This window comes from Myxine glutinosa, chromosome 3 (assembly GCF_964187855.1).
Source record: "Myxine glutinosa chromosome 3, kmMyxGlut1.1, whole genome shotgun sequence".
In the NCBI taxonomy this organism is placed as follows: Eukaryota; Metazoa; Chordata; class Myxini; order Myxiniformes; family Myxinidae; genus Myxine; species Myxine glutinosa.
The window spans coordinates 97,859,099-97,885,274 of NC_136263.1; the positions used below are offsets into that span (position 1 = coordinate 97,859,099).

Below are 26,176 nucleotides of genomic sequence, written 5' to 3' on the forward strand. Positions count from 1 at the left end.
GATGCCTACGAGTCTGGGAAGGGATTTAAAAAGATCTCCAAACAATTTGAAATCAATCATTCGACTGTCCAGAAGATCATCTACAAGTGGAGAAGATTCCAAACAACTGCCAACTTGTTTAGGCCAGGCCGCCCCAGCAAGTTCAGCCCGAGAGCAGACCACAAGATGCTGAAAGAAGTCTCCAAGAACCCCAGAATGTCATCACGGGACCTACAGGTAGCTCTTGCCACTGTTGATGTCAAAGTGCACGAGTCTACCATAAGAAAGAGGCTGCACAAATTTGATCTACATGGGAGGTGTGCCAGGAGGAAACCTTTGCTGTCCAGAAAGAACATCAGGGCAAGACCAAAGTTTGCCATTGAACACCTAGACAAAGACCAGCACTTCTGGAACAATGTGCTCTGGACAGATGAGTCAAAGGTAGAGCTATTTGACCACAGTACCAGAAGACATGTTTGGCGAAAACCAAAGACAGCATTTGACCACAAGAACCTGATACCAACTGTAAAGCATGGTGGTGGAAATATTATGGGTTGGGGCAGCTTTGCTGCGTCAGGGCCTGGGCAGCTCACCATCATAGAATCCACTATGAATTCTTCATTGTACCAGAGGGTGCTTGAGGATAATGTGAGGCCATCTGTCGGAAAGTTGAAGCTCAACCGAAGGTGGATCTTGCAACATGACAATGACCCTAAACATACCAGTAAATCCACCAAGGAATGGCTGAAAAGAAAGAAATGGAGGGTTCTGGAATGGCCAAGTCAAAGCCCGGATCTAAATCCCATCGAGATGTTGCGGGGGAATTTGAAACGAGCTGTGCATGCAATTTTTTGTTGAATAAATTATTGCAAAGTCAATTTTTCATTGTTGTTTGTTCAATTAGAACACCTTTATCTATAGATACTGTTTAAATGAAGATCCAATATTGATATGTCCACATATGTTAAAAAAGATTGAAAAAAACATTTCATGGGGTGTACTTATTTTTTCCACATGCGAAATTTGCATTTATGTTTATCTAAATTATACAATGGACTACAAAATGTAAATAAAAAATAATAACCACCTTTAGAGGCCATTTTTCCCCGTAAAGCGGGGGTTGGCCTTTTTCGGGAGCCGTGGTTGTTGTTGTTTTTCGGTCCCCTTTTTGAAGCAATGTTTTACGGCCGGATGCCCTTCCTGACGCCAACCCTTTTTGCCGCCTTTAACGACAAACAGGGAATTACCAGTGAGCTGGTACTCAATCAAATGTTTCATGATATTTGTTATATTATATCACTTTTATCTATAAATATTGTTGAAATGAAGATCAAATAGCTGTATGTTGAAATATGTTGAAAAAGTCAAAACTTTACATGGAGTGTACTTACTTTTTCACGTGACTGTATGTCAATGTGATATTTCAGTTTTTTCTTTTTAATAAATTTGCAAAACTTTCTAAAATCCTGTTTTCTCTTTGTCATTATGGGGTATTGAGTGTAGATTGATGAGGGAAAAAATGAATTTAAACGATTTCAGCATGAGGCTGCAACATAACAAAATGTGAAAAAAGTGAAGGGGTCTGAATACTTTCTGAATGCAGTGTATATACACCTGTCACCAATGGGTGTAGCATGAAACAGCCGAATCCACTAATTAGAAGGGGTTGCCACATGCTTTTGGTCATGTAGTGTGTGTGTGTGTGTATGTGTGTATGGTTTACCAAGAAATATAATGGTTGATGGTGTGATGCCCAAATGTTTGAGTGACTGTACTTCTACTTCTTCTTCTGCCTACCTCTCTAAAGGATGAGAGATGATACAGCAGAGTGTGTAGTTTCAGAAAAGAGATGAGCCGGATTTTACAGAAAATTGGAAAGATCTTTGTTGAAGATGAGGAATAGAACTGGGTCCATACAACTCCCTTTAGCACTCCATTCTCGACAGAGATGAGATTATCCAGTTGAGAGTCATGTGCTGATTATAAGTGTGGTGGAAGTAACAAGTCATGAGAGGTGGTGGCCTTGGATGTCGTAGGCAGAGAGTTTGGAGAGCAAGGCAGGGTGCCAGGCTGTGTCAAATGCTCGAGATATGTCTAGACTCTAGAGAGATGGACCTGATCTCATGTTTGAGATTGAGGGCCTTCATCCATTGTTAGGAGAGTATGACCAGCATGTCCATTGCCCAGGGTGGAGTGACTGGGTCCAAGTTAAGGTTGTTGAAGAAAAGGAAGGCTTTGATTTCAGCTGCGATGATAGATTCCATGACTTTTCGTACAACTGCAAGTAAGCTAATGGAGGAAATGACGATTTTGGAGGAAATGATGATAATTCAAACATCAGTCGACACTTGTAAGCATTATACCACAACTCATTTTGCACAAAAACCCCCCTCAAACTTAGTTTGAAGATGGGAAGCTCAGACATTTGGGTTAAGGTAAAATAGATACAAGTTCCATCCATCATAATGCTTACTTGAGCCGACACATTTTACTTGCAAAATCCATTATATACATCACAACATTGTCCCCAAATTCCTCCTGCCTCCTTCATTTATGCAGCAACCTTTGAAACAAGCCTGGTGTTGGCTTTGCGGTCAGGGTGCCTGCTTGGGATCCTAGGATCCTGGGTTTGAATCCCGGTCGATCGCTAAATTAACACCAGAGAGGTTGACTCAGCCTGTCATCCTTCCGAGGTCGGCAAATTGAGTACCAGCTTGCTGGGATGAATGATCACTGTGTGTACCCCGATTTAGAATAGGTACACCGTATCCCTGCGCATCGTAAGAGGCGACTAAGGGTTGGCGTCAAGAAGGGCATCCGGCCATAAAAACATTGCCTCAAACAGGGAACCATGATTGTCATGGGGCCCGCAAGGCTAACCCCCGCTCTAGCAGGGAAAATGGCCTTAAAACGATCATTCATTCATTCATTCATTCTTTGAAATAATCGACTATGCAATGGCAGTAGCAATCATAATAATATTCCAAGCACAAATGAACCTCAAGACCACTTTTACCTAATGATGACTGACAATTTGCTGTCCCTCCATTCTCCATTATCTAGTGAACCACAAATATAGGTGATCAGAGTTAAATCAGCTTTTATACGGGGAGCAGTCATCACCTTGATCAAAATTTCCAAGTGTTGTATCAGTGGTGAATGGTGATGCTGACATTCGAGTCTTTGGTAGTTTAAAATCCAATACCATCAGTTAAGTTTCATATGGCTTGGGCCCGTACAATACCTGACAAGTCAGGAGTGTATTACCAATATATAACAAATCTCACATGTACAGTTGGAGCCATTTCATGCTTGCAGGAGCCTGGCTGAAGGTTGAGGCCTTTTAAGAATGAAGTCAAGATGAGGCAAAATCATCCTTAAGATGTCACTTGCAAGCAGAGCAACCGTTAGTTTCTTTTTTTAAACATTTGAATAACATATTTTGTACTGCAGAAAATGGCTTTATTATCAAGCAATGTCTGTCAATGGCATCCTCGAAACCATGTGTCTTCATTATGTACACAAATCATTACAATCTATTTTCAAAACTGTATTTGTGGTGCAAAGTCCATTTGGTTAATAATGTGCAAATGGAGATGTCTGTTTGCAAAACAAGAATGCAGTAACATTTATCTTTCATTATTGCTCACGTCATGCATGTATGTATGGTATCATCACACCGTGCACCTGTAAGTCAGAGTGGTAACATTTTATTGTGAAAAATCAACTGGGAACAAAAATTTGGTGGGTCCATAATGCAAGCATGGACAGCTTAAGACCAATCTTCATTTCCGTTAATCAAGTCTGCTGCCTCTTGGTCTCACAAGAGGGCAGCATGTGCCACACACTTCTTGTCTGGTAGATCATGCAAGGTCAAGGTCATCATTTCAGCTGAGAATAGAAGTTTGTCTGTTCTCAAGCTAAATAAGCCTACTTTTCAATGTACAAAAATTAGGCTCATGCAAGAGCTGAAAGAAAGAGGGCAGAGGAGCATACCAACAAGCAGGAAGGAAAGGTAAAGGAGATGACCTTGTCCACTCAAAATGGAAGAAGATGGAAGAAATTATACAAATACAAGCAAAAGTACCGATCCCCAGTGACGGGAAATGTGAATGGGCATTTCAAGTCACATCACTGCCAGCACACTTCCTTCCCACTGACTTTCAAGGCTTGTTCTGGACTTGCTCATGAGATCGAAAGGCCTGCTCATGAGATCGATCAAAAGAAAGACCATGAGAAATATACATAATAAAAATAATACAGCATTTCTTTTTTGATACATCCAGGGTCATGGAAGAACAAGAAAACAGAACAGAAATGCCATTCACGGGAGCAGCAAAAGTAGCATCCGAATCCAAAATTATCGCTATTGGTGTACCTGGGTGGTGTAAAATAAAATTAGACGTACAATAATTACCTTTAAAATAGTGAAATAACGAATCTTGGAGCCATTTTACCTCTCACATGGAGTCAATTATTTAATTATATTGGGTTATTAAAAAATATAAAAATCGCTTTCCTAATTTTTTCTCGGATTTCACTGTAGATCTCGACATAATTATTTAGTTCATGTGTTCTGCTTGTCAAATATGGAATCAGATTTCGAATATGGGCTTTAAATAAGCCTATACGATACGTTATTCAATCTTACCTGGAGCCAATCACATTGCACCTTGCCCCACAAAGCCAATCAGTGTAAACCATGAACAGACGAACAGCCATCACTGACACACACACACACACACACACACACACACACACACACACACACACACACACACACACACACACACACACACACACACACACACACACACACACACACACACACACACACACACACACACACACACACACACACACACACACACACACACTTCACAGTTCTGATATTCGCGGGTTCTGCTATTCAAAGGTTCCGCTATTCACGGGTTCCGCTATTTGCAACCTGCCTCTCTATTCGCCGCCCTATGTCTGGTGTAGTCGCAGCTTTTCATGAGCGCAAAAAAAAAAAAAAAAAATTCACGAGGCACGGGCATGTCACAGTTATAAAACCAGCCACGCACAAAGCAGCTGGACATGCGCAAAACAAACATCTCTTATGAGCTGCAAGTATGACCTGCTTCTACATCTGCAGTGCTGTGCTTCACATTTTCACGGCTTTCGCTGCCGCACAGAAATATTTTAGCTGCGCCATAAACGAGCTTCATGGGATATCCCGCCATTGACATGGTAAACATTACTTCACGTGCTATCCCGCCGTTCACACGGTAAATATTGCTTCACGGGATATCCCGCCATTGACATGGTAAACATTACTTCACGTGCTATCCCGCCGTTCACACGGTAAATATTGCTTCACGGGACATCCCGCCATTCACAATGTGAACGTTGTTTCTCAGGATATCTTCGCGAATTGCTTGAACATTACTTCGCAAATTGAAGTTAAAATAACCCCGTGAGGCCGCTCAAAGCCAAAAGTTCATTTTCTCCAAAGGAATTCCTTTAGTCATAATTCCTGATTTATAAGCAATCCATGCACAATTATAGCATAATATGAAAGCTTATAACCTCAGGCATACAATGATATCCATAACTTTAACCAAAATATTCATTTAGACAACTTTATTCATCGAAAACCCCACGGCCTAGCAACTATCCAAGACCAATCCAAGACAATCGGTCTAGAGGCCATATTTCTAAACATCAATGATGATGGTGTGGAGTCATCGCTTTTGACAAATCTCCTCCCTTCATTGCTCACCAAGCAGATTACAGATTCGGTGCGATGGCTGTACAGGCAAAAATGGGTGGTGAGCAAATGAGCAAGTGCCAACGAAGGTAAAAACCTGCACCGAGAAGCGATTAAAGTGATAGAGGTGTATGCTGTCCCTCTCCCATTCTCTATTCCTATGAGCACCATTGGCTGCGGGTGCAGTAAATGCAACGTGAAGTCTGATGCACATAAGCAGGCGCAGCAGACTGGCCAGGTCGGTGGTATGATGACGGCTGCCCTTGATGTCCAAAGTGGACACCGCTATCTGCAGATGCTGCACAGTGATGCGTAAATTAGTGCCACCACTGACTTGCATGGACACCCCCTTCACTCATTTCTCCTCCCTCATTCCTCACTCTAACCCCTCTTCACTCCTCTCCAATCCCTCCTCACCCCTCACTCCTCCTCCTCTCCTTCCCTCACTACTCCTCCTCCCCTGATCCCCTCACCTATGTCCCCCCTACCCTTCCCCCATACTCCCCACCCCTCCTTCTCCTCCCTCTCCCCTTCCATCCCTCCCCTGCCCTGCCCATCCCCTCCACCCTCTATTCCCCCTCCCCTTCCCTCCTCTCTCCCCCCCCCCCCCCCCCTCTTCATATTCCCTGCACAAAGCGACTCTGTGTTGCCCGACAACGCTGGGTAATTTTGCTAGTTTACAAAAATAAACACATATTTACTATCACTGATAATTTGATGAATATCATTGGAATAATTCAAACTTTTGCACAACATTGTATGTTGGCTTCAGGCAATGGCAGCTGTCTGCCATTGCCTAATTGACCATATTACTCTTCAATCAGTATGGCTCAGCTGGCTCACACGGCTTGCATCTGAGCATCTTGCTGCTGTATCAATATTGTACACCGCTCCTTCACTATGCCATCTCGAGGCACTGCATGACGCGCGCTGAAAGTGAGTACTCAGTTTTCTATTCCGGCAAGTATGTTGGTTGGTTGATTTGTCTGTTTGTGTGTTTGTGGTACTACGTCTACATCGTTGCACATAGAATCGTCATAATTTACACACATATTTGCCTTGCCCTGGAATAGACTGTGCCCAATTTTTTAACTCTCTAGGCCCAAGGTCAAGCTCAAGGTCACCCAAAACGTGAAATCAGGGGAGTCGAGTTTTCATTTAAAATATATTTCAAACCATTACAACTCTAAAAGTACAAGAGATATGCATACACTTACTGTTACTGACATATAGGAAGTCACATACGACATTTAATTTGGCACCATGACCTTTGACCTTGAGTAACCTTGAAAGGTCAAAAATCGTTTTTTTTATACTTATAACTCTGTCAAACATTATCCGATTCCCTTCTAACCAACACCAAAATGTTCATTATTCAATTCCCAAAAAATAACATATGGCATAAAATGGTCAAAAATGCTTAGTTTTAATTATTTTTTGGGGTCAAAGGTCAGGGGGCCAAGTTTTCATTGAAAATATATTTCAAACCACTATAACTCTGAAAGGACAAGAGATATGCATGTACACTTACTCAGTTACCTTCCATTGCTTAGCGTATATACATGTATAGATTTCCTGCCATTTTGATCCAAAATGGCCGATAAAAAAAAAGTACATTCCGGCAAGTCCTCGGTCTTTGACAGATTTTTCATTTGTTTGTTTATTTGTCCGGGTGATATCTCAGCCATCCTTTGAGCTAGGAAGCTGACATTTTGGCACAATAGTGATCACGTGCTTTGGTAAAAATAGAATTTTTTGTTTTTTGATTAACCAATTAATTGATGAGTTACTTAATTATTATCAATAAATTAAGTACTTATTTATTTCCTTTCACTTCTGGGCAATATCTCAGGGACCTTTTGAGCTGGGAAGCTGATATTTGGACATGACAATGACCAAGTGATTTGGCTGTATTTTTTGTTTTATTGATTAATCAATTAATCGATTAATTATTTAATTATTTGATTAATGACTCAATTAATTTTAAATTTTTAAGTTACAGATTCAGATGAAGTGGTGGTGGTTTAGGTATTCTGTTAGCCAATTCATTAATTATTATTATTTATTTATTTTCATTATTAATCATTTATTTATTTCCTTTCTCATCTGGGAAATATTTCAGGCACCTTTTGAGCTAGGAAGGTGATAATTGGACACAACAGTGACCAAGTGATGTGGCTATAAAGGATATTTTTGATTTATTGATTAATCAATTAATTATCTATTTATTAATCAATTAATTATTTAATTTTGCGATTAATGACTTATTTAATTATTTTTTTTAAAGTTACAGCTTCAGATGAAGCACTGGTGGTTTAGGTATGCTATTAGTATTAGCCAATTGATTAAGAAAATATTTTATGATCATTATTTATTGATTTTAATTATGCAATTAATCAATCAATTATTGTGCACCTCTCCCTCCAAATACAGTCTCGATGAGCTGCATGGCAGTATCGCCGGGCGCCTGAGGCGCCCCGGAAATGCCGCGCTCGAGGACATTTATTTATTTGGCATGGGGGAGGTGTACTTTGAATGTATCTGTACTTGTTGAACCTTTTTTTTTTTTTGCATGATTTTAGGCTCATTCTGGAGATAGCGCACACCCACAAATGGACATAAAGATGAATGGATACGAACACACAACATAACACAATACTATTAGATGAGACAATCACAGCCACTCAGCTTGGGGGAAGTGGTCAGAAGCTTTTCTCACCGCACTGAGCGGGGCATTTCCAAAAGAGTAATTTCCTCCTCCTCATGGGTGCCAATAAAATGTCTAAATTATATTTCACAAAGCACAGTTTTCCTATATTGAGCCAACCAAATTATTGCGTGCATTCATTCACAAAAATTTGAAACTCAATCCAATTAAAAACTTCACAAAGAACGAGTCATTATTGCCATGGTAACATGGTACAAATACGAAAAACCCAACTCTTGCAACATTATGTACCAGCATCAGGGACGAGCCACATTTCTTCTTCTCCTCTTCTTCCATTAACTGCCTCTCACAATGCAAACTTCTTTCATTGCTCACCTGCAGAGAAGAAAAGGAGGAAAAAAATTCCAGTGTTGTACTTGACAGTTAGTCTGCGTGTATGTTTTAGAGACAGTCAGTAGAATGAATGGACAGCAAAATCCTGCAGTCTTCAATCAAATTCATACGAATAAACACAGTAACAAGCTTCAATGAACAATACAATGTACAATACAAAAATTGATTTAAATTCTTACAATTTAAAATGCCAGCACATGCATTATCTGTAAAATTCCCACACCATGTTTTGGCCGATTGCGACAAACCACCCCTCAACATTGCGAAACAATACGTTTCTCTGCTGCCAAGTTTGTGCAATGTGCTATTCTCTTCTTTCACTGTTAAAAACTTTTCATTATAAAAGACGAGCAGAAGTACCCGGCATTGCCAGATTTGCTCCATTAAGTCACCTACAGCTGAAAGGCCAAAAGGTCAACTAAATTACTTTTCACTGTGCATGGCATATAAATGTTTGTCATGGAGAAATAGGTTTCCATCAAGTGTTGAGAACTAAAGTAAACCCTGTAGACCTTTTCAGCTTTGAGTGCAGGAAACAAATTTTACATATCATCCAGCTATTCCCTGGTGTTGTTATCCGGCTAGGGTGCCGGCTTAGGATCCTAGGATCCTGGGTTCGAATCCCGGTCGATCGCTGAATTAACGCCAGGGGGGTTGACTCAGCCTGTCATCCTTCCGAGGTCGGCAAATTGAGTACCAGTTCACTGGTAATTCCCTGCTTGTCGTTAAAGGCGACAAAAAGGGTTGGCGTCAGGAAGGGCATCCGGCCGTAAAACATTGCTTCAAAAAGGGGACCGAAAAACAACAACAACCACAGTTCCCGAAAAAGGCCAACCCCCGCTTGCGGGGAAAAATGGCCTCTAAAGGTGGTTTTTTTTAATCCAGCTAAAAAAAAATCAAAGCAAATGTGGCATATACAGTTTTCATAGGAACTGTTAACAAAGAGAAATTCTGCTCAAAAGTTAGTTATTATTATTATTGTACTAGCAGAGGTACCCGGCTTTGCACGGGAGTGGGAGGAGGAGGGGAGGGGGAAGAGGAGGGGAGGGGAACGCTAATTTTAAAACCCGAAATTTTTTAAATGTTTATGTCTCCGTGACATTCCTGGGACCATCCCGAGTCGAACAGTACTTTCCGCTCGCAAATCCGTCCACGGGTTCTCGAGATCTTAGAGATTGTAGACCCGAAGTTTTTTTAATTTTAAGGTGTGCTGTAGTCAGAAGCGCTAGAAGCGCTGCGCTCCCTCCCTTCGAATCCCTCTCTCTTTTGCTAGTGCTAATAATACGCTAATTTTAAAACCCGAAATTTTTTAAATGTTTATGTCTCCGTGACATTCCTGGGACCATCCCGAGTCGAACAGTACTTTCCGCTCGCAAATCCGTCCACGGGTTCTCGAGATCTTAGAGATCATAGATAGAGGCCAACTCTACTTTATATATATAGATGGCAGTCACAAAGGAGCAGCAAAATTAGCAAGAAGAGGACGTTGACCGACTTACCTGAAGTGGAATGAGAAACAATGACAACGTTAAGATTTTATGTTTGGCATTTTAAAATATTCTGGGAAATAAGGGTACAAAATAAAGTCAGACCTCAAGACGTTTGTTTTGATGAGATCAAATAAATAACCTGAGATGATCGGGAGTATGTTGTGCCACAACGCATACCGGATTACAAAACAAAATCTTCTGCATATGTATACTCATGTATAGTCTTTGTGCCAAGTTTGAACAAAATCGGTCCATGCATGTTGAGAAATGGTTGGGGACACATATAAGTAACAAAATGGCCACCAGTCGGTCATCTTGGATCTGATCTCCAAAAATAAATGACGTGCATATGTAAGACATCATTTGTTAGCTGTGTGCAAAGTTTGAACAAGATCGGTGAATGCATGTCCAAGAAATGGTTGAGGACATGTTCAATATTCGGTTGTTGTTTTTTACAACTAAAATGGCTGCCAGTCCACCAGTCGGCTATCTTTGATCAGATCGCAAAATAAAGTGAGGTGCGTGTGTATGCCAGATGTATGCCAGATGCCATGTATGCCATGATGTATGCCAGAGTATGCCAGGTGCGTGTGTATACAGGTGCGTTCTGTTGTATGCAGATGATCTGGTGTTGATTGCGGAAAGTATGGATGGACTGAAGGAAAAGATGAACAAGTGGAAGGAATGTATGGAGACAAAAGGTCTGAAGGTGAATATCGGAAAGACGAAGGTGATGGCAAGTGGTAAAGCATGTGGTGAGGTGGAAAGAACTGGGAAGTGGCCCTGTGCTGTGTGCAGGAAGTAGGGCTGTCAACCGAGCCGAGACCGGGACGAAATCCCAGCGGTTTCGGCTTTCGAGACGGTCTCGGGATAAATTGATTGACGCAATTTCTCGGTAAAAAACTCCCGGTTAAAATTCCAACTTCTTGCAGATATTTTCCATAATAGAGGCATTTATTGAGCCTTGCTTTCATTACTCTGCTTCTGCACAAGCATCATTTTTCACAAGTGCAGCTGAACTGACACAAACGATGATAGATAAAGTAAACTCACTGTTCCAGGATTTTCCCCTCGTCAACAAACAATGCACTGCAAACGAATCCGAATTCCGAATCCGGATCTTCACCAACATCTAATCATGTCGTCCTTGTCACACACGCTGCATCTCCACAAAATTTCGTCCGAATCCGTCCACAACTTTTTGAGATATTGTGTTCACAAACAAACGGACAAACAGACAGGAGTGAAAACATAATCTCCATCGACCTTTGGTGGTGGAGGTAACGAAATCAGGATAAAGGTCCCAATGAAAATCCGCCTCATCGCGGCTTTATTTAAACCGTCGAATCCTTCCGCTGTATCACTCCGCCTCGCTCCGCTTTACGCTGCGGTCACGTGTCCGTCCTTGGAGACGAGTTACAGGATGTGGTTGCTATGATCTTTTGCACATTAATATCGAGGGACTCGCTCGAGGCTTCGTGAATGGAGGGACGATGTTTATTTAGATTAAAAACACGTTTATAACGGATTATTCTACACACAATGTATTAATACAAGTACAATACATTATGTAGTTTTATGAAATGAGTTTTTGATGAACGTTTATGTTTAATTGCAACGCTAAATCTATAAATTGTAAGAATCCCTCGGGGTTTGGTTTGACGGTTTGAATGTGAAAGTATTTTGGTTATCTTATCTCCACTTTAGGCCTGATAAGTTGATTACGTTTACTTTAGTCACAGAGTCAAAATAAGGAGGGGGGGGGGGGGTGATCACTACACCGCCTGCTTTATAATTTACTAGCAGAGGTACCCGGCATTGCCGGGGAGGGGCAACGGGGGGGGGGGAGGGGAACGGGGGGGCGAGGGGAACGGGGGGGGGGGGGGGAGGGGAACGGGGGGGCGGCCCCCTTGGCGATCACAACTCACAAGATGATAATGAAACTCCAACCGGGACTCGAATATGCCTGGGCAGAAACATTTTCTCCTCTCTCTGACATTCCGAGCAAGAAATTACACGACAATACAAACTGTAATGAGATAACCCGGTCCCATCGGTGGCCGATCATCTGCATGTAGGCGGTGTATTTTATTTCATCCCGGTAAATGGAAGCTAAGTCGGAATTTAAGTACTCAACATCAGAAATGAATTTTTTTCATTGTTGTTTATATATTGTAATGAAATTCCATTATTTTTGAAGTTTTTTTTTTTTTTTTTTTTTTTTTTTACTTTGCCGGGAACCGAGCCGACCCGAGATCCCGTTATGAAAATTGAAAATTTATCGAGACGGTTCCGAGACGGGATTTTGAATCTAGCTAACAGCACTAGCAGGAAGGGTGTCGGAGTGAACTCCATTCAATGTACAATGTGCGCTGAGTGGGTTCATCAAAAATGTAGTGGTCTGAGAGGGTCATTAACCAGGGTGGCAGCTACATTCAAATGTAAGGTGTGCACAGAGGGAGCTGCAGATGGAGGAAATGTTGAGTTGGATCTTGGAGACGGCATGAAGCTGGAAGATGTGAAAACATTTTGCTACCTCTGAGACATGCTGAATGGAGAAGGTGGATTAGACTCGGCAACGTTGCTCGAGTGAGATGTGCATGGAAGACGTTTCGGGAACTGAGTGGCGTGCTGATGATGAGGGGAGTGTCGTTGAAGCTGAAGGGAAAGGTGTATGCTGCATGTGTGAGAAGTGTTATGATTTATGGGAGCGAGACATGGGTAATGAACGTAGAGCAGCAACGAAGGTTGGAAAGGGTGGAAATGCGAATGGTTCGATGGATGTGCGGGAGTATCGTTGAGAGAGAGGAAGACAAATGATGAATTGCGAAAAATGAGGGAATAGAGCCTGTGATTGATGTTGTGAAGAGGAACAGGTTGAGATGGTTTGGTCATGTGTTGAAGGATGAAAGTGACTGGTTGAGAAGAGTGATGGAAAAGAATGTAGAAGGAAGTAGAGGACAGGGGAAGACCGAGAAAGACTTGGTTAAAGATGGTGGAAGAAGAAATGCGGGCAAGGGGGTTAACAAGGAGAGATGCAGAAAATAGGGCAAAATGGAGAAGATTGTCATGGGACCGCAAGGCTAACCCCCGCTCTAGCAGGGAAAATGGCCTTAAAATGCATGTTGTTGTTGTTGTTGTTGTTGTTGTTGTGTGTATGCCATCATGTACTGTGCTTGTGCTAAGTTTGAACAAAATCAGACCATGCATGTTCAAGAAATAATTGGGGACACGCCTAAGTAACAAAATGACCACCAGTCGGACATTTTTATCGCATCGCAAAACAAAATGATGTGCATATACGTATACCATCATGTATTGTCTTTGTGCCAAGTATGAACAAACTCCAAACCAAAAGCACCCGTTTCAGACCAAGTCCAACGGGGGTCGGGGGCTAATAATAAAGATACGTGAATAAACATATTTAGTGGAAGAAAGTTTTAAATGTTATGTACAAGTTCTATAATAACATACTTGGGCAACAATATTGCAACAATGTCCACTGCACAAATCAGTTTTGGCAGAAGTCGGATGCCAGAGTGACTATTACTAATTGGCAAAATAATCATTAGGATTTATATAGTTGTAGGGTATTAAAAATAAACCTCACTTGAAAGAACATCGTGGAGGTGGATAGGGAAGGAAGGGGAGGATGGGGAAAATAGGGTAAGAGGTGCTATATTTAAAGTGCGAGGAAATGGTGACCACCAGCTTGTAGCAGAATGTATTATGACACGCAAAACAGTGTTTATAAATACGCCAAACAAAGCTAGTAAAAAACAATGACATTTTAAACATCAATCACTAAAATATATTTAACTAGAGCACAGGTAAAAGTCTATTGAGGTAACGCGAAACTATAAAAAGGTTACACCTGTTTAGCGCGTTTTTTTTTTTTTTTTTTTTTTTTTTTTTTTGTATACAAGGTCGAGGCTCGTGAAAGAGCGAACATTAATCACACAGAAAGACAAACCGACACATAAAACATATAACATAGGGAGCGGTAGACAAGATGGGGAGAGAGGGGGAAGGACACAAACACAACATTTGAGAGCAGGGACCGAGAGACATGGAGACATCGAGAGATCTGAGAGAGGGCGAGGGCTTTGGGGGGGGGGGGGGGCGTGGGAAGGGGGCGGTGGGAGAGGTATAAAACATATGGACACTGCCAGGACTTCCAGGAAAGAAGTTGGAATTTCAAACAAGGTGGATCTGGGGTGAATTAGCGGGGGTAGAAAAGATCAAGGTTTTGGATGGGGGAAGATAAGAGATGGTGGTGAACAGCTGTTTTAAAGACCTGGAGGGAGGAGTGGGATTGAAGGGAGTGAGGGAGTTTGTTCCAGAGGCGGGAGAAAAGAGGAATGAAAGAGTGAAGGTGAGCGGAGAGCCGAGATTTCGGCAGTTTAACCATCAGAGGGTTGCTGGCAGATCTTGTGCGACCTGTAGGAATATTTGGGGGACAGAGCACAGAGAGAGCTGGGGGTGCAAGGCCGGAGAGGAGTCGGTAGAAGACAGAAAGACCACCTACCTGCCTGCGGTGAGTGAGTGAAAGGCCCTCAGAGATAGCTTCATCGCGGGAGACTCCAATAATTCTGAAAGCTTTGGTTTCAACAGCGTGAAGCCGAGCTAGGTGTGAGGCAGGAGCACCGGCCCATAGGGGAGAACAGTATTCCATTGAGCTGCGGATGAAAGCCTTGTATGTGGTGAGGAGCTCAGGTGTGCCGAGGAAGGACTTCGCACGACGGAGGATGCCCAGTCGGCGACTGGCTTTGGAGGCCAGCTTGGAAATGTGGTTTTCCCAAGAAAGATCATGGCAGATAGTGAGACCCAAAATCTTGAGCGACAGAACTTCTTGGAGAGGATTGTTGAGAAAGTAGATGGGAGGGTTGTCCAGTCGATCTTTTCGGAGAGACATAGTAAGAGTGTGAGATTTGTCAGGATTGAAAGACATGTTCCACTTGTTTGCCCAGTCTGTGATTTTGTCCAGGTCTTCAGAGAGTGAGGAGGCAGCAGACTGCCGATCTGAGGGAAGAGGAATGGAGCGGCAGAGAGTGGAGTCATCAGCAAAGAGATAGAGAGGATTTTCGAGAGAGTCAGAGAGATCATTGATGAAGACCAGAAAAAGCACGGGGCCCAGAACACTGCCTTGGGGAACTCCAGCCTGAACAGGAAGAGGAGATGAGAGAAACCCATTCAGGGCCACACGTTGACGACGACTAGAGAGGAAGTCCGCCAGCCATGCGTGGAGATTTCCATGGATACCAAAGGAGGAGAGTTTGGTGAGCAGAGCGGGGTGCCAGACCGTGTCGAAGGCACGTGATATGTCGAGGGAGACAGCTCTAATTTCCTGTTTGGCATTGAGGACCTCCATCCATTGTTGAGACAGCAGAAGCAGCATGTCCAGAGTAGAGTGACCCTGGTCTGAAACCAAATTGATGATCAGAGATCAAGCCATTGGAGAAGAGGAAAGATTTCATATCCGAAGCAATGATGGATTCCATGACTTTGCTGATAATTGGGAGAAGGCTGATTGGTCTGTAGTTGCTAGGATCTGTTTTTGCACCTTTTTTGTGCAAAGCGGTGATGTTGGCTGATTTCCAAGCAGATGGCAGTTGACCTTGAGCAAAAGAGAGGGTGAAGAGAACAGAGAGAGGGTGAGATAGAGCAGCAGAGCAGGATTTTAGGACCCGTGGGCTGATGCCGTCGGGTCCAGTTGCAGAATCAGAGTCGAGGGTTGACAGAAACTTTTCCACCTTGTCAGGAGGAAAGGACACGGAGTCCAGGAGCAGCAGGGTACGACTGGGTATGGTGGGTACAGAGAGGGATGGGTTTGGGACACAAGATTTAGAGGCAAACACAGAGTTGAGGCATTCAGCTTTTTCACGTGCGGAGTCAGCTGTGTAGCCGTTTGAGGTAAGGGAGGGGATGGAGGGGGAACAAACACCAGAAACGGATTTGACCAGACGCCACCAGGATTTGGAAGAGGGAGACAGATAAGAGAGTTCGGTCTTGAGAACGGAGAGATATTGTTTCCTGGCTCTCCTGAGGGTGGACACACACTTGTTTCGGGCTTTGTGAAAGGAAATGAGATTTCCTTCCGTTGGATTTGCTTTCCAGGAGACGAAGGCAAGTTGTTTCTGGACAACAGCCTCACCACAAGATTCCGTGTACCATGGACGGGAGGAAGGGTATGACAACTGAAGACGAGATGGGATAAATCTGTGCATGAGAGAGAGCAATTTACTTTGGAAGAATTCCCAGGATGAGTTGATGTCAGAGGTGGTAGAGATGGGAGACCAGTCCAGATGATTGATGGCTGCTTGAAGACCGTGCCAGTTGGCCTGAGTGAAATGCCAGACTCGTCGACGCTGAGCAGGCTCCCTGAGGATGGTCAGAGAGATGTCCACTTTAACAAGGACATGATCAGATGATCCGATTGGAGCAGAAGAAGAGCAGCAGACATTTTCAGGGAAGTTAGTCATAACCAAGTCCAGAAGAGAAGATGTTCCGTTGACTGAGATCCGGGTCGGGAAATTGACAGATTGTGTCAGTCCCAGTGAGTCGCAGAAGTCCTTTGCTGAGGAGCCATGGCTGGTGAGAGAGGTACCCACACCCAGCCAACTGGCATGATGACAGTTGAAATCACCACATATGAGGAAGAGAGAGTTGGGATGAGTAGATAGAAGTTGGTCCATATCATCAGACAGCGAGATGTAGATGGAGTCATCACTGTTTGGTGGACGGTACAACACACATATGAACAAGAGGTGGGAGCGAAGGGGAAGCCGTAGCCAGAGGTATTCCTGGGGGTGAGGTGGAGAGAGTGCAGTGCAGGGCGAGTGAGGAAGAGAGTTTTTGATAAAGATAGCAACCCCGCCTCCAGGACGAGGCTCAGGTCTATCATACCGGAGGAGGGAGTAGCCCGGGAGAGATACTATGGAATCAGAGACATCATAAAGGAGGAAAGTTTCTGTTAAGCAGATCACGTCTGGTTTGACAGAAGCAACCTGTATGGAGAGATCAGTTAAGTTTGAACGAAGGCCCCGGATGTTTGAGGTCCATACCGTTAATGAAGAGGAAGGGGGAGCATCAGATACAGAACAGGGGGGAGGAGGGGTAGGGTAAGATGTGGAAGAGGTGGAAGAGGTAGGGAGAGCTGTTGAAGGTGTGTCAGAGATTTCAGAATAGCTCGGAGAAAGGGAAGGATGGGGCGGACAAAAGGTTTGATGGTGATTGGGTGAGCCACAATGAGGTGTTATTTGAGGAGGGGGAAGAGCGAGGCAGAAGGTTGGGGGAGATGGAGGTGAGAGTTTGAAGGGGGAAGAAGCGGGGAGGACGCTTTGAGGAGGGGGAGTGAGAGGGGGGAAATTGAGAAGCAATGAGGGTGGGGAGATTTGAAGGGGAGGGGTGAGGGGGGAGTTTGGGAGGGAAGGGGCAAGGGGAGGGATTTGAAAGGGATGGGATATGGGGGAGATTTGGAGGGGAGGGGTGAGGCAGGAGTCTAGGAAGGGAGGGGCGAGGGGGCGTCTTGGCGGGGAGGGGTGAGGGGGTAGTTTAGGAGGGAGGGGGCAAGGGGGGAGATTTGAAAGGGATGGGTGATGGGGAAGATTTGGAGGGGAGGGGTGATGGGGAAGATTTGGAGGGGAGGGGTTATGGGGAAGATTTGGAGGGGAGGGGTGAGATTGGATTTTTGAAAGTGTACGATTTATGGGAAACGAACATTTATTGCAAAATGAGTTTCTTGTGACCTTCGAGTTAAAAATACGTTTAAGGACGCTGGATGGAGGATGGAGTGCAGGAGAGTTTAGGGAATGTAGAAAAAAGGCACTATAGGAGATGGATATTTTTTTGGGGATGAATTGATTTGGTGAGCAAGTCGAAAGCAGCCTTTTAAAGAAGAAGAAGAAAAAGGTGTTATAAAATATGACGGAATACATAACTTGAGGGGAAAGTGTAAACATTGAAGGTTAATGAGTGAAAACTATCTGGGGAAATGGGGGAGAAACACGTGGTCGAAGAACGAACGAACGAATAAGAATGAATAAACGAATGAGAACAGAGAAGGAAAAAAAAATTTTTTTTTTTTTTTTTTTTTGAGTTGAGATTTACACAAGGAAGTAGGCTATGGGTGAAAAGCCTGGGAATACAGAGAACGACAGTTATTGGATCACAAAAGACGGACCGCTGAGAGAAAAACAAAGCCTCAAGGTTGTACAGTGCACACTGTACAAGGCCTCAAGACACGACACGGCAAACAGACGATCAATTTATGAAAGATAAACACCGAGAAACAACCAAAGTTGCACACAATAACTTCACACACCGAAAGATAAATACAGTTTCGACAAAATACAATTGTGAACAGACTTAACTTCGAAAAACGTGGAGACCGTGTGGAGCTTCGAAAATCCCTGCCGCCGTCTCCAAGATCTCGCGAGATCAAGGCCAATGTTTCGCACTAGGCAGTTTACGGGAATTGGAAACCCTCGATGTTCATGGCAGCTCTCAGCAAGCTGTGCCTCAGTACAACACACTAGAACATATAAATCCGTTTATTTATTGTAACGTCACAAACACATAGCCAAAACAGGCAGTATTAAAAATAGACGAACAAGAAGCAAATTACTTTTTTAATTTGCCGCATTCAGCAAATTATATCGGTAATTTTCCCAAACCCCATCATTTAAACACAATCTCCTGCAAACAGTTTGTATTTATTTTTTATTTTTTTTGTATACAGAATCGAAGCTCGTGTAAGAGCTAACACATTGAACATGAAAACATGCACAGACACATAAAACATGCAATGAAGGGAGCAGGAGACAAGAGGGGGAGAGAGGGAAGCTTGTGTGTGCATGTTATGTGTGTGGCAAACTGTATTACTTGCAAGTGTGAGCATGTTATGTGTGTGCGGGGGAGCATGTGTGGGGGGAGGCATGCGTGTGTGTGTGTGTGTGTGGAGGGGGGCGGGGATGGTTGTGGGCAACACACACACACACACACACACACACACACACACACACACACACACACACACACACACACACACCTGACTGCCTGCAGCTTACAGTCTGGTCAAGAGTTAAACCCAGACTAGGCAGCCCAAAGGTAAATAAGCTACCTTTGCACCATCTGTTAGAGCCCGGTACAGTGCAATAAACAAGAAACTGTTTGCCTGTCCGAGTGTGGAAGAAGACGAACACTCATTTTCCACAGGGCTGCCTAAACATTTTCCTAGGCTAGTGGGCACAATCCTGGACGGGTCTCCACTCCGACACAGGATACTCGAATGGCTTATTCAAGTATCGAGCTGGTACTCATTTTACGGACCTCAGAAGTATGACAGGCTGAGTCAACCCACCTGGTGTTAATAAACGGCAAGACAAGGGCTCAAACGCAAGATCCTAAGATCTTAAGCCAGGCATCTTGACTGTTAAACCAACAGCAGGCAGAGTGTGGAAGAGACAACCGCACATGGGGATTCCAGAAACAGGATGGGGTGTTGAAAGAGAGAGGAATAAATTTTAAAGTTGAGGGCGATTGTGGTTTCACAATGCATTTACGTTTTTGAAATGCAACCACAACTAATTATTGAAGTTTCCCGGATGCAAGCAAGTGCACTTAAAGACTGCAGCTAAATTTGGATGTGCAAAACATGTCTGGTATAGTGATCATTCAAAATAATTTCCACATGATTACAAAACTTTCTTTCCAGGAGTGAGGCCCATGGAAGAGTAAAAGTTGTTTTGACAGCAAGTACCTCTTGTCTGCATGAAATTGCAACATGTGGAGAAAAAAATTAATCTACTTTGTGTTTGTGAACTGCCAGGCCAATGTTTCGCACATACAAAAAAAAAATTCCTTGACAATTGCTGATGATATCGAAGCCAATAAATAATAAAATAGTACAACTGGACTTGTAGCTTATCTGGACCATGGCCTAATATTATAACCCAAATTTGGTAGCATTCTAAATGGTGGGTCTGGAGAAGATTTTTGAAGGAATTTACTAAGTCCGTCATTTTGCCCTACTTCCAGATAAGCTAACAAGGAATGCCACAAGGAAACCATACTTCACATAATGCCATGCTGGTTCAGTAAAAAAAGACAAACAAATTTAAACAAGAAAGAGCAATCAGATTGCAGACCCTCGCCATGACGGGTTTTAGTGGTTTTTTAAAGTGGTTTTTAAGTGTTAAAACAAATATGGCGACCGAACCATGTGACCGATGGTCATTTTTTTTTTCTCCATCAATTTAACCCTAAATGACGCTCAAGAAATTTCATCTTGATCGGATTAGGTTTTGTACTTGTCAAATTATGACATCATAATGGAGGAACCTATGACATCATCTATATAATAATACCGTAAGGACTCGACTTTGTTATCCCTTTTACGCCGCACCCAGTGACCCGATGCCCACGGCACTAATGCATTTTCCATCTACGAACCGCGCTCTTTGTTTATCACGTACAGCCAAATCTGAATTCGCGGACTTTGGGACCCAAAAGCATCCGATTATCGGCCGATACGACGCCATCTTACGACACCATCGTATTGGCGTCTGCTGGGCGAAGGCGATGCGAGCCGTCCGCTGATTGGACAGTCGAGTGGTGTGATGGGTGGTGTGAACCAAATGGTCTTTTTATTCCCTTGAACATTTTAAATTAGGATATATAAGGAAACGTCTTTATCGTCATTTTAATAAAGTTAAATGGAGTGACGTTGCGATACTCGGGGTGCGTTGCGTAAATCCTCGTAACTCAGAGAGGTGTAGCAGGTGGCGAGACGTAAGGAAGCTTTTTTATTCCCTTGAACATTTGAAATTAGGATATATAAGGAAACGTCTTTATCGTCATTTTAATAAAGTTAAATGGAGTGACGTTGCGATACTCGGGGTGCGTTGCATAAATCCTCGTAACTCAGAGAGGTGTAGCAGGTGGCGAGACGTAAGGACGCTTAAAGATAACGAGCTGAAAACAGACGAACGATATCCCTTCCGTGGATGTTCCACGGGTTTCACGTCTTTATCGTCATTTTAGTAAAGTTAAATGGAGTGACGTTGCGATCAGCGAGTTGTATACTAAGAGATAAAAGGATGGCATTGACTTCGAGACGGTACGTGATCGTTGGCTGTGGCTGGCTGATGCCACGTTTTTTTTTCTAAGTGCCATGGATGCTGATGGACATAATAAAGGTATCGGCTGATCTCTCATCGTAATATTACCCGATGGAAATGAACTGTTTCTTTGTTTGTCATTTCCTGTGCAATAATGTCAAATTGATGTCAGATATCCTTTTCTATTGACAGCTGCTCTCCTTTTCGATGGCATCGTCTATTGATATGCATGTTCTTCTTTCATATAATTTTACACATTCACAATCAGTATTTCAATTCTTGCAGACATTGGAAAGGAAGTTGACTCACAGGCCAACTCTCTGGCTCAATCACAGGCCGACGCACAGGCGATGTAATTGTGAGTAGCATTTTTGCACAAGTGAAAATTGATCTTTCTTCCTAACTCTTACTCGGACAAGCAAATCCCCTATGCCATCCATAATGGTACACTCTATCCATACACCACATCCTCCCTTCCGTGGATGTTCCACGGGTTTCGGCTAGTCTATATAATAATAGCGTAAGGACTCGACTTTGTTATCCCTTTTACGCCGCACCCAGTGACCCGATGCCCACGGCACTAATGGATTTACGATCTACGAACCGCGCTCTTTGTTTATCACGTACAGACATACTCGAAAAATCTGAATTAGCCGACGTTGGGGCCCAAAAGCATCCAATTAACTGCCGATGCGACTCCATCTTACGACGCCATCGTATTGGCGTCTGCTGGGCGAAGGCGAAGCGAGCCGTCCGCTGATTGGACAGTCGAGTGGTATGAACATGGGTGGTGTGAACCAAATGTTCTTTTTATTCCCTTGAAGATTTTAAATTAGGATATATAAGGAAACGTCTTTATCGTCATTTTAATAAAGGTAAACGGAGTGACGTTGCGATACTCGGGGTGCGTTGCATAAATCCTCGTAACTCAGAGAGGTGTAGCAGGTGGCGAGACGTAAGGAAGCTTAAAGATAACGAGCTGAAAACAGACGAACAATATGTCAATCTTTTTCTACACCGAACGGAAATAAAAGTATGAGAGCGGGAAGGCATGGCCTGAGCACTTCGAGCAGGGAGGACTTAACTTAAAGAGAAAAAATTGGAGCTTAACGGAAGAAGAAGATCCCATGAGCGCTCCCCAATGCCATCCATAATGGTACACTCTATCCATACACCACATCCTCCCTTCCGTGGATGTTCCACGGGTTTCGGCTAGTCTATATAATAATAGCGTAAGGACTCGACTTTGTTATCCCTTTTACACCGCACCCAGTGACCCGACGCCCACGGCACTAATGGATTTACGATCTACGAACTGCGCTCTTTGTTTATCACCTACAGCCATACTCGAAAAATCTGAATTAACCGACGTTGGGGCCCAAAAGCATCCAATTAACTGCCGATACGACGCCATCTTACGACGCCATCGTATTGGCGTCTGCTGGGCGAAGGCGAAGCAAGCCGTCCGCTGATTGGACAGGCGAAGGCGAAAGCAAGCCGTCCACTGAGTGGACAATCCAGAGCATGCATTTGTGCCGGTGTCAGCGATCGTTGTTCATATACGCACTCTTCATTCTCATCTTTCTTCCTAACTCTTACTTGGGCAAGCAAATCCCCTATGCCATCCATAATGGTACACTCTATCCATACACCACATCCTCCCTTCCGTGGATGTTCCACGGGTTTCGGCTAGTTAATATATTATTCCCCATGGAGAGTTATTTACAGTGAGCCATGTCTCAATTTTTTCTGTGCAGCACTTTCAGAGAAATAGAAGTGCAAAGTTATTCAGTTTTTCCAAGATGGCGCCCATACCACATGACCTATGACATCATAATTATCATTAAAAAAATTATACAGGAGGAGGTGCACCTATGGTGAAAATTTCCTGTCAATCGGACCAACAGTTGCAGAGAAAATCATATTTATTCTGTGCAGCCAAATAGAGAGACTGTAGCGGTTACCGCTGGATGTACATAATCGCCTTGCACCGGCCAGAACACGGCCAGACGCGCCTCTCCCGGGCATGCCCGGACTCACTGTTCCCGGGCACGCCCGAACCTCCCGGGCACGCCCGGTCTCGTCTTTCCCGGGCATGCCCGCTCTCGCCTTTCCAGGGCTCGCCCAGAGCGTCCGGGCATGCCCGCTATCGCCTTTCCAGGGCTCGCCCAGAGCGTCCGGGCATGCCCGCTATCGCCTTTCCAGGGCACGCCCAGAGCGTCCGGGCATGCCCGCTATCGCCTTTCCAGGGCTCGCCCAGAGCGTCCGGGCATGCCCGCTATCGCCTTTCCAGTGCTCGCCCAGAGCGCCCGGGCACGCCCAGCCTCGACTTGCCAGGCCGCAGCCAAACACGCCCGGGCAGGTCCAGACTCGCCTTTCCAAGGCTCGCCCTTGATACCCGGGCATGCCCGGTATAGCTTTTGCCGGGCAAACTTCCCGACATAAATGTGTATATATATTGTTGCCCGAAAAACGGGCTTGTCAGAATACCTGAGCTGTTTTGTTTCAATAAAGCAACTCGGACGAATTCCGTCTTTGGTCGCGTCAATTCTTTCGACTCGCGTTGGAGCGCAGTTCCTTCATGACAAACAAATTTTTTTTTAAATCACTCATAGAGCGACACGGCAAAAGCGAACAAAGTAGAATTGGCACTCAGTAGAGCATCCTTTTGACCTCACAAATAATTGGTGGTTGAATTATACGACATGATATGCAAATTGTATTCAAATTTTAAGTTAATCGAATGAAAATTGACAATTTTAGAAATTTGGCCTATGTTGACTTTTTGGCCTACGTTGACCTTTTGGCCCATGTTGACCTTTTGGCCCATGTTGACCTTTTGGCCCATGTTGACCTTTTGGCCCATGTTGCCCTCATGAATAGTTGTTGGTTGGTTTCGGTAAGCTGATATGCAAATCCTATTCAGACTTCAAGTCAATTGGATGAAAATTGAGGATTTTAGAAATTTGAAATGGTTGTTGACCTTTGGCCTATGTTGACCGATATTGATCTCCAAAATAGTTGGTGTTTGAATTCAGTTAGCTGATATGTAAATTATATTCAAATTTCAAGACGATCGGATAAAAATTGAGGATTTTAGATAAAGAAAAGTGGTTGACCTTTGGCCTGTTCACCTTTTGACCTGTTGACCTAAAAATAAATAGGATTTTGTCAGACCACCAACTCCACCGTTTGGTGAAGTTTTGTGAAGATCGTTTTAAAATTGTGACCTGTAGGCAAGTACAAGTGAGCGGACAGACAAACACACAAACACATACAAACACAAACAAACAAACAAAACGGAGTGATCAACATAATTGTCCAAAAAAAAAAAATTCTCCAACTAATGAAAAATCACTCAGTGACATTTGGCAAAAGAGAACAAAGTAGAATGGCACTCATAGAGAAACCTTTACACTCAAAAATAATTGGTGGTTGAATTCAGTCTTTTGGGTCCTCGGGGTCTTTTGGGTCCTCGGGGTCTTTTGGGTCCTCGGGGTCTTTTGGGTCCTCGGGGTCTTTTGGGTCCTCGGGGTCTTTGTGGTATTTTGGGGTCGTGTAGGTTCTTGAAAGGTCTAAGGGGTCTCAGCAGTGCAAAGGGTCGAAAGGTACATTCCGATAGTATGCCATTAATATATGTACGTAATTAATAGACAGGATGCCACCGAGTTCAAACAGTACATAATTAATAGATATAATGAAAATTCACACAGCTGAAGATGAAATTGTGGTTTCTTCTTCAAACAAAACCACATTTCCAAGCTGCCCTCCAAAGCCAGTCGCCAACTGTGCATCCTCCATTGTTCGAAATCCTTCCTTGGCACTACTGAGCTTATCACCACATACAAAGCTTTCAGCTTGATGGAATATTATTCCCCCCTCTGGGCTGGTGCTCCTGCCTCACACCAAGCTTGGCTTCACACTGTAGAAACCAAAGCTTCCAGAATCATTGGTACTGTATCTCCCGCGATGAAGCTGATTTTGAGAACCTTTCACTCGCTCACTGCAGGCAGGTTGGTGATCTTTCTGTCTTCTACCGACTCCTCTCCGGCCTGGCTCCCCCAGCTCTGTCAGTGCTCTGTCCCCCAAATATTCCTTCAGGGCACACAAGATCTGCCAGCAACCTCTTCTGGTGAAACTGCCAAAATCAAGACTATCTCTGCTCACCTTCACTCTTTCATTCCTCTTTTCTCCCACCTCTGGAACAATGTCCCACACTCTCTTCAATCCCACTCCTCCCTCCAGGTCTTTAAAACTGTTGTTCGCCACCATCTCTTATCTTCCCCCATCCAAAACCTTGATCATTTCTACCCCCGTTAATACACCCCAAATCTACCTTTTTCAAATTCAATTTTCTTTCCTGAAGTCTGTGCAGTGTCCATCTTGTATATCGCGCGTACACCACCCCAGACCTCTTCCACAGATCTCCCGCTGTCCACTGTGGTTGTGCTTCCCCCTCTTGTCACCCGCTCCCTTTATTATAATTTGTTATATGTGTTAGCTCTTACACGAGCCTCGACTGAGTATACAAAAAAAGAAATTCTGACTGCCAGACTATGCAACCGATTACGTTTAAAATTGCAACAGGTGTTCCCCTTGACGACTACTTCATAATTTTGAAGTTTCACATCGATGGATGGAGCGGTTCAAGAGAAAGCATTTTTTTGAGATTTTCATTCAATCCAATATGGCTGCCAGACCATGTGACCGACAAATTATTTGGGAACACCATGGTATCCCGAAGGCATGGGAAACATGTTCGTGATGTTTCCAC

At 43.7% G+C, this 26,176-nt stretch overlaps 1 protein-coding gene across 13 annotated transcripts in view; it reads right to left on the minus strand.

Annotated features, from left to right (window-relative positions):
* The window catches only part of LOC137423347 (trinucleotide repeat-containing gene 6C protein), a 175,959-nt gene that overhangs the window by 135,388 nt on the left and 14,395 nt on the right, over positions 1–26,176 (minus strand). For all 13 annotated transcript variants that reach the window (XM_068110383.2, XM_078774314.1, XM_068110389.2 and 10 more), the window contains exon 2: positions 8,691–8,774. In XM_068110383.2, the coding sequence (XP_067966484.2) occupies positions 8,691–8,712 (22 nt within the window). In that variant the 5' untranslated portion in view covers positions 8,713–8,774. The remainder of the gene's footprint in view (positions 1–8,690; positions 8,775–26,176) is intronic.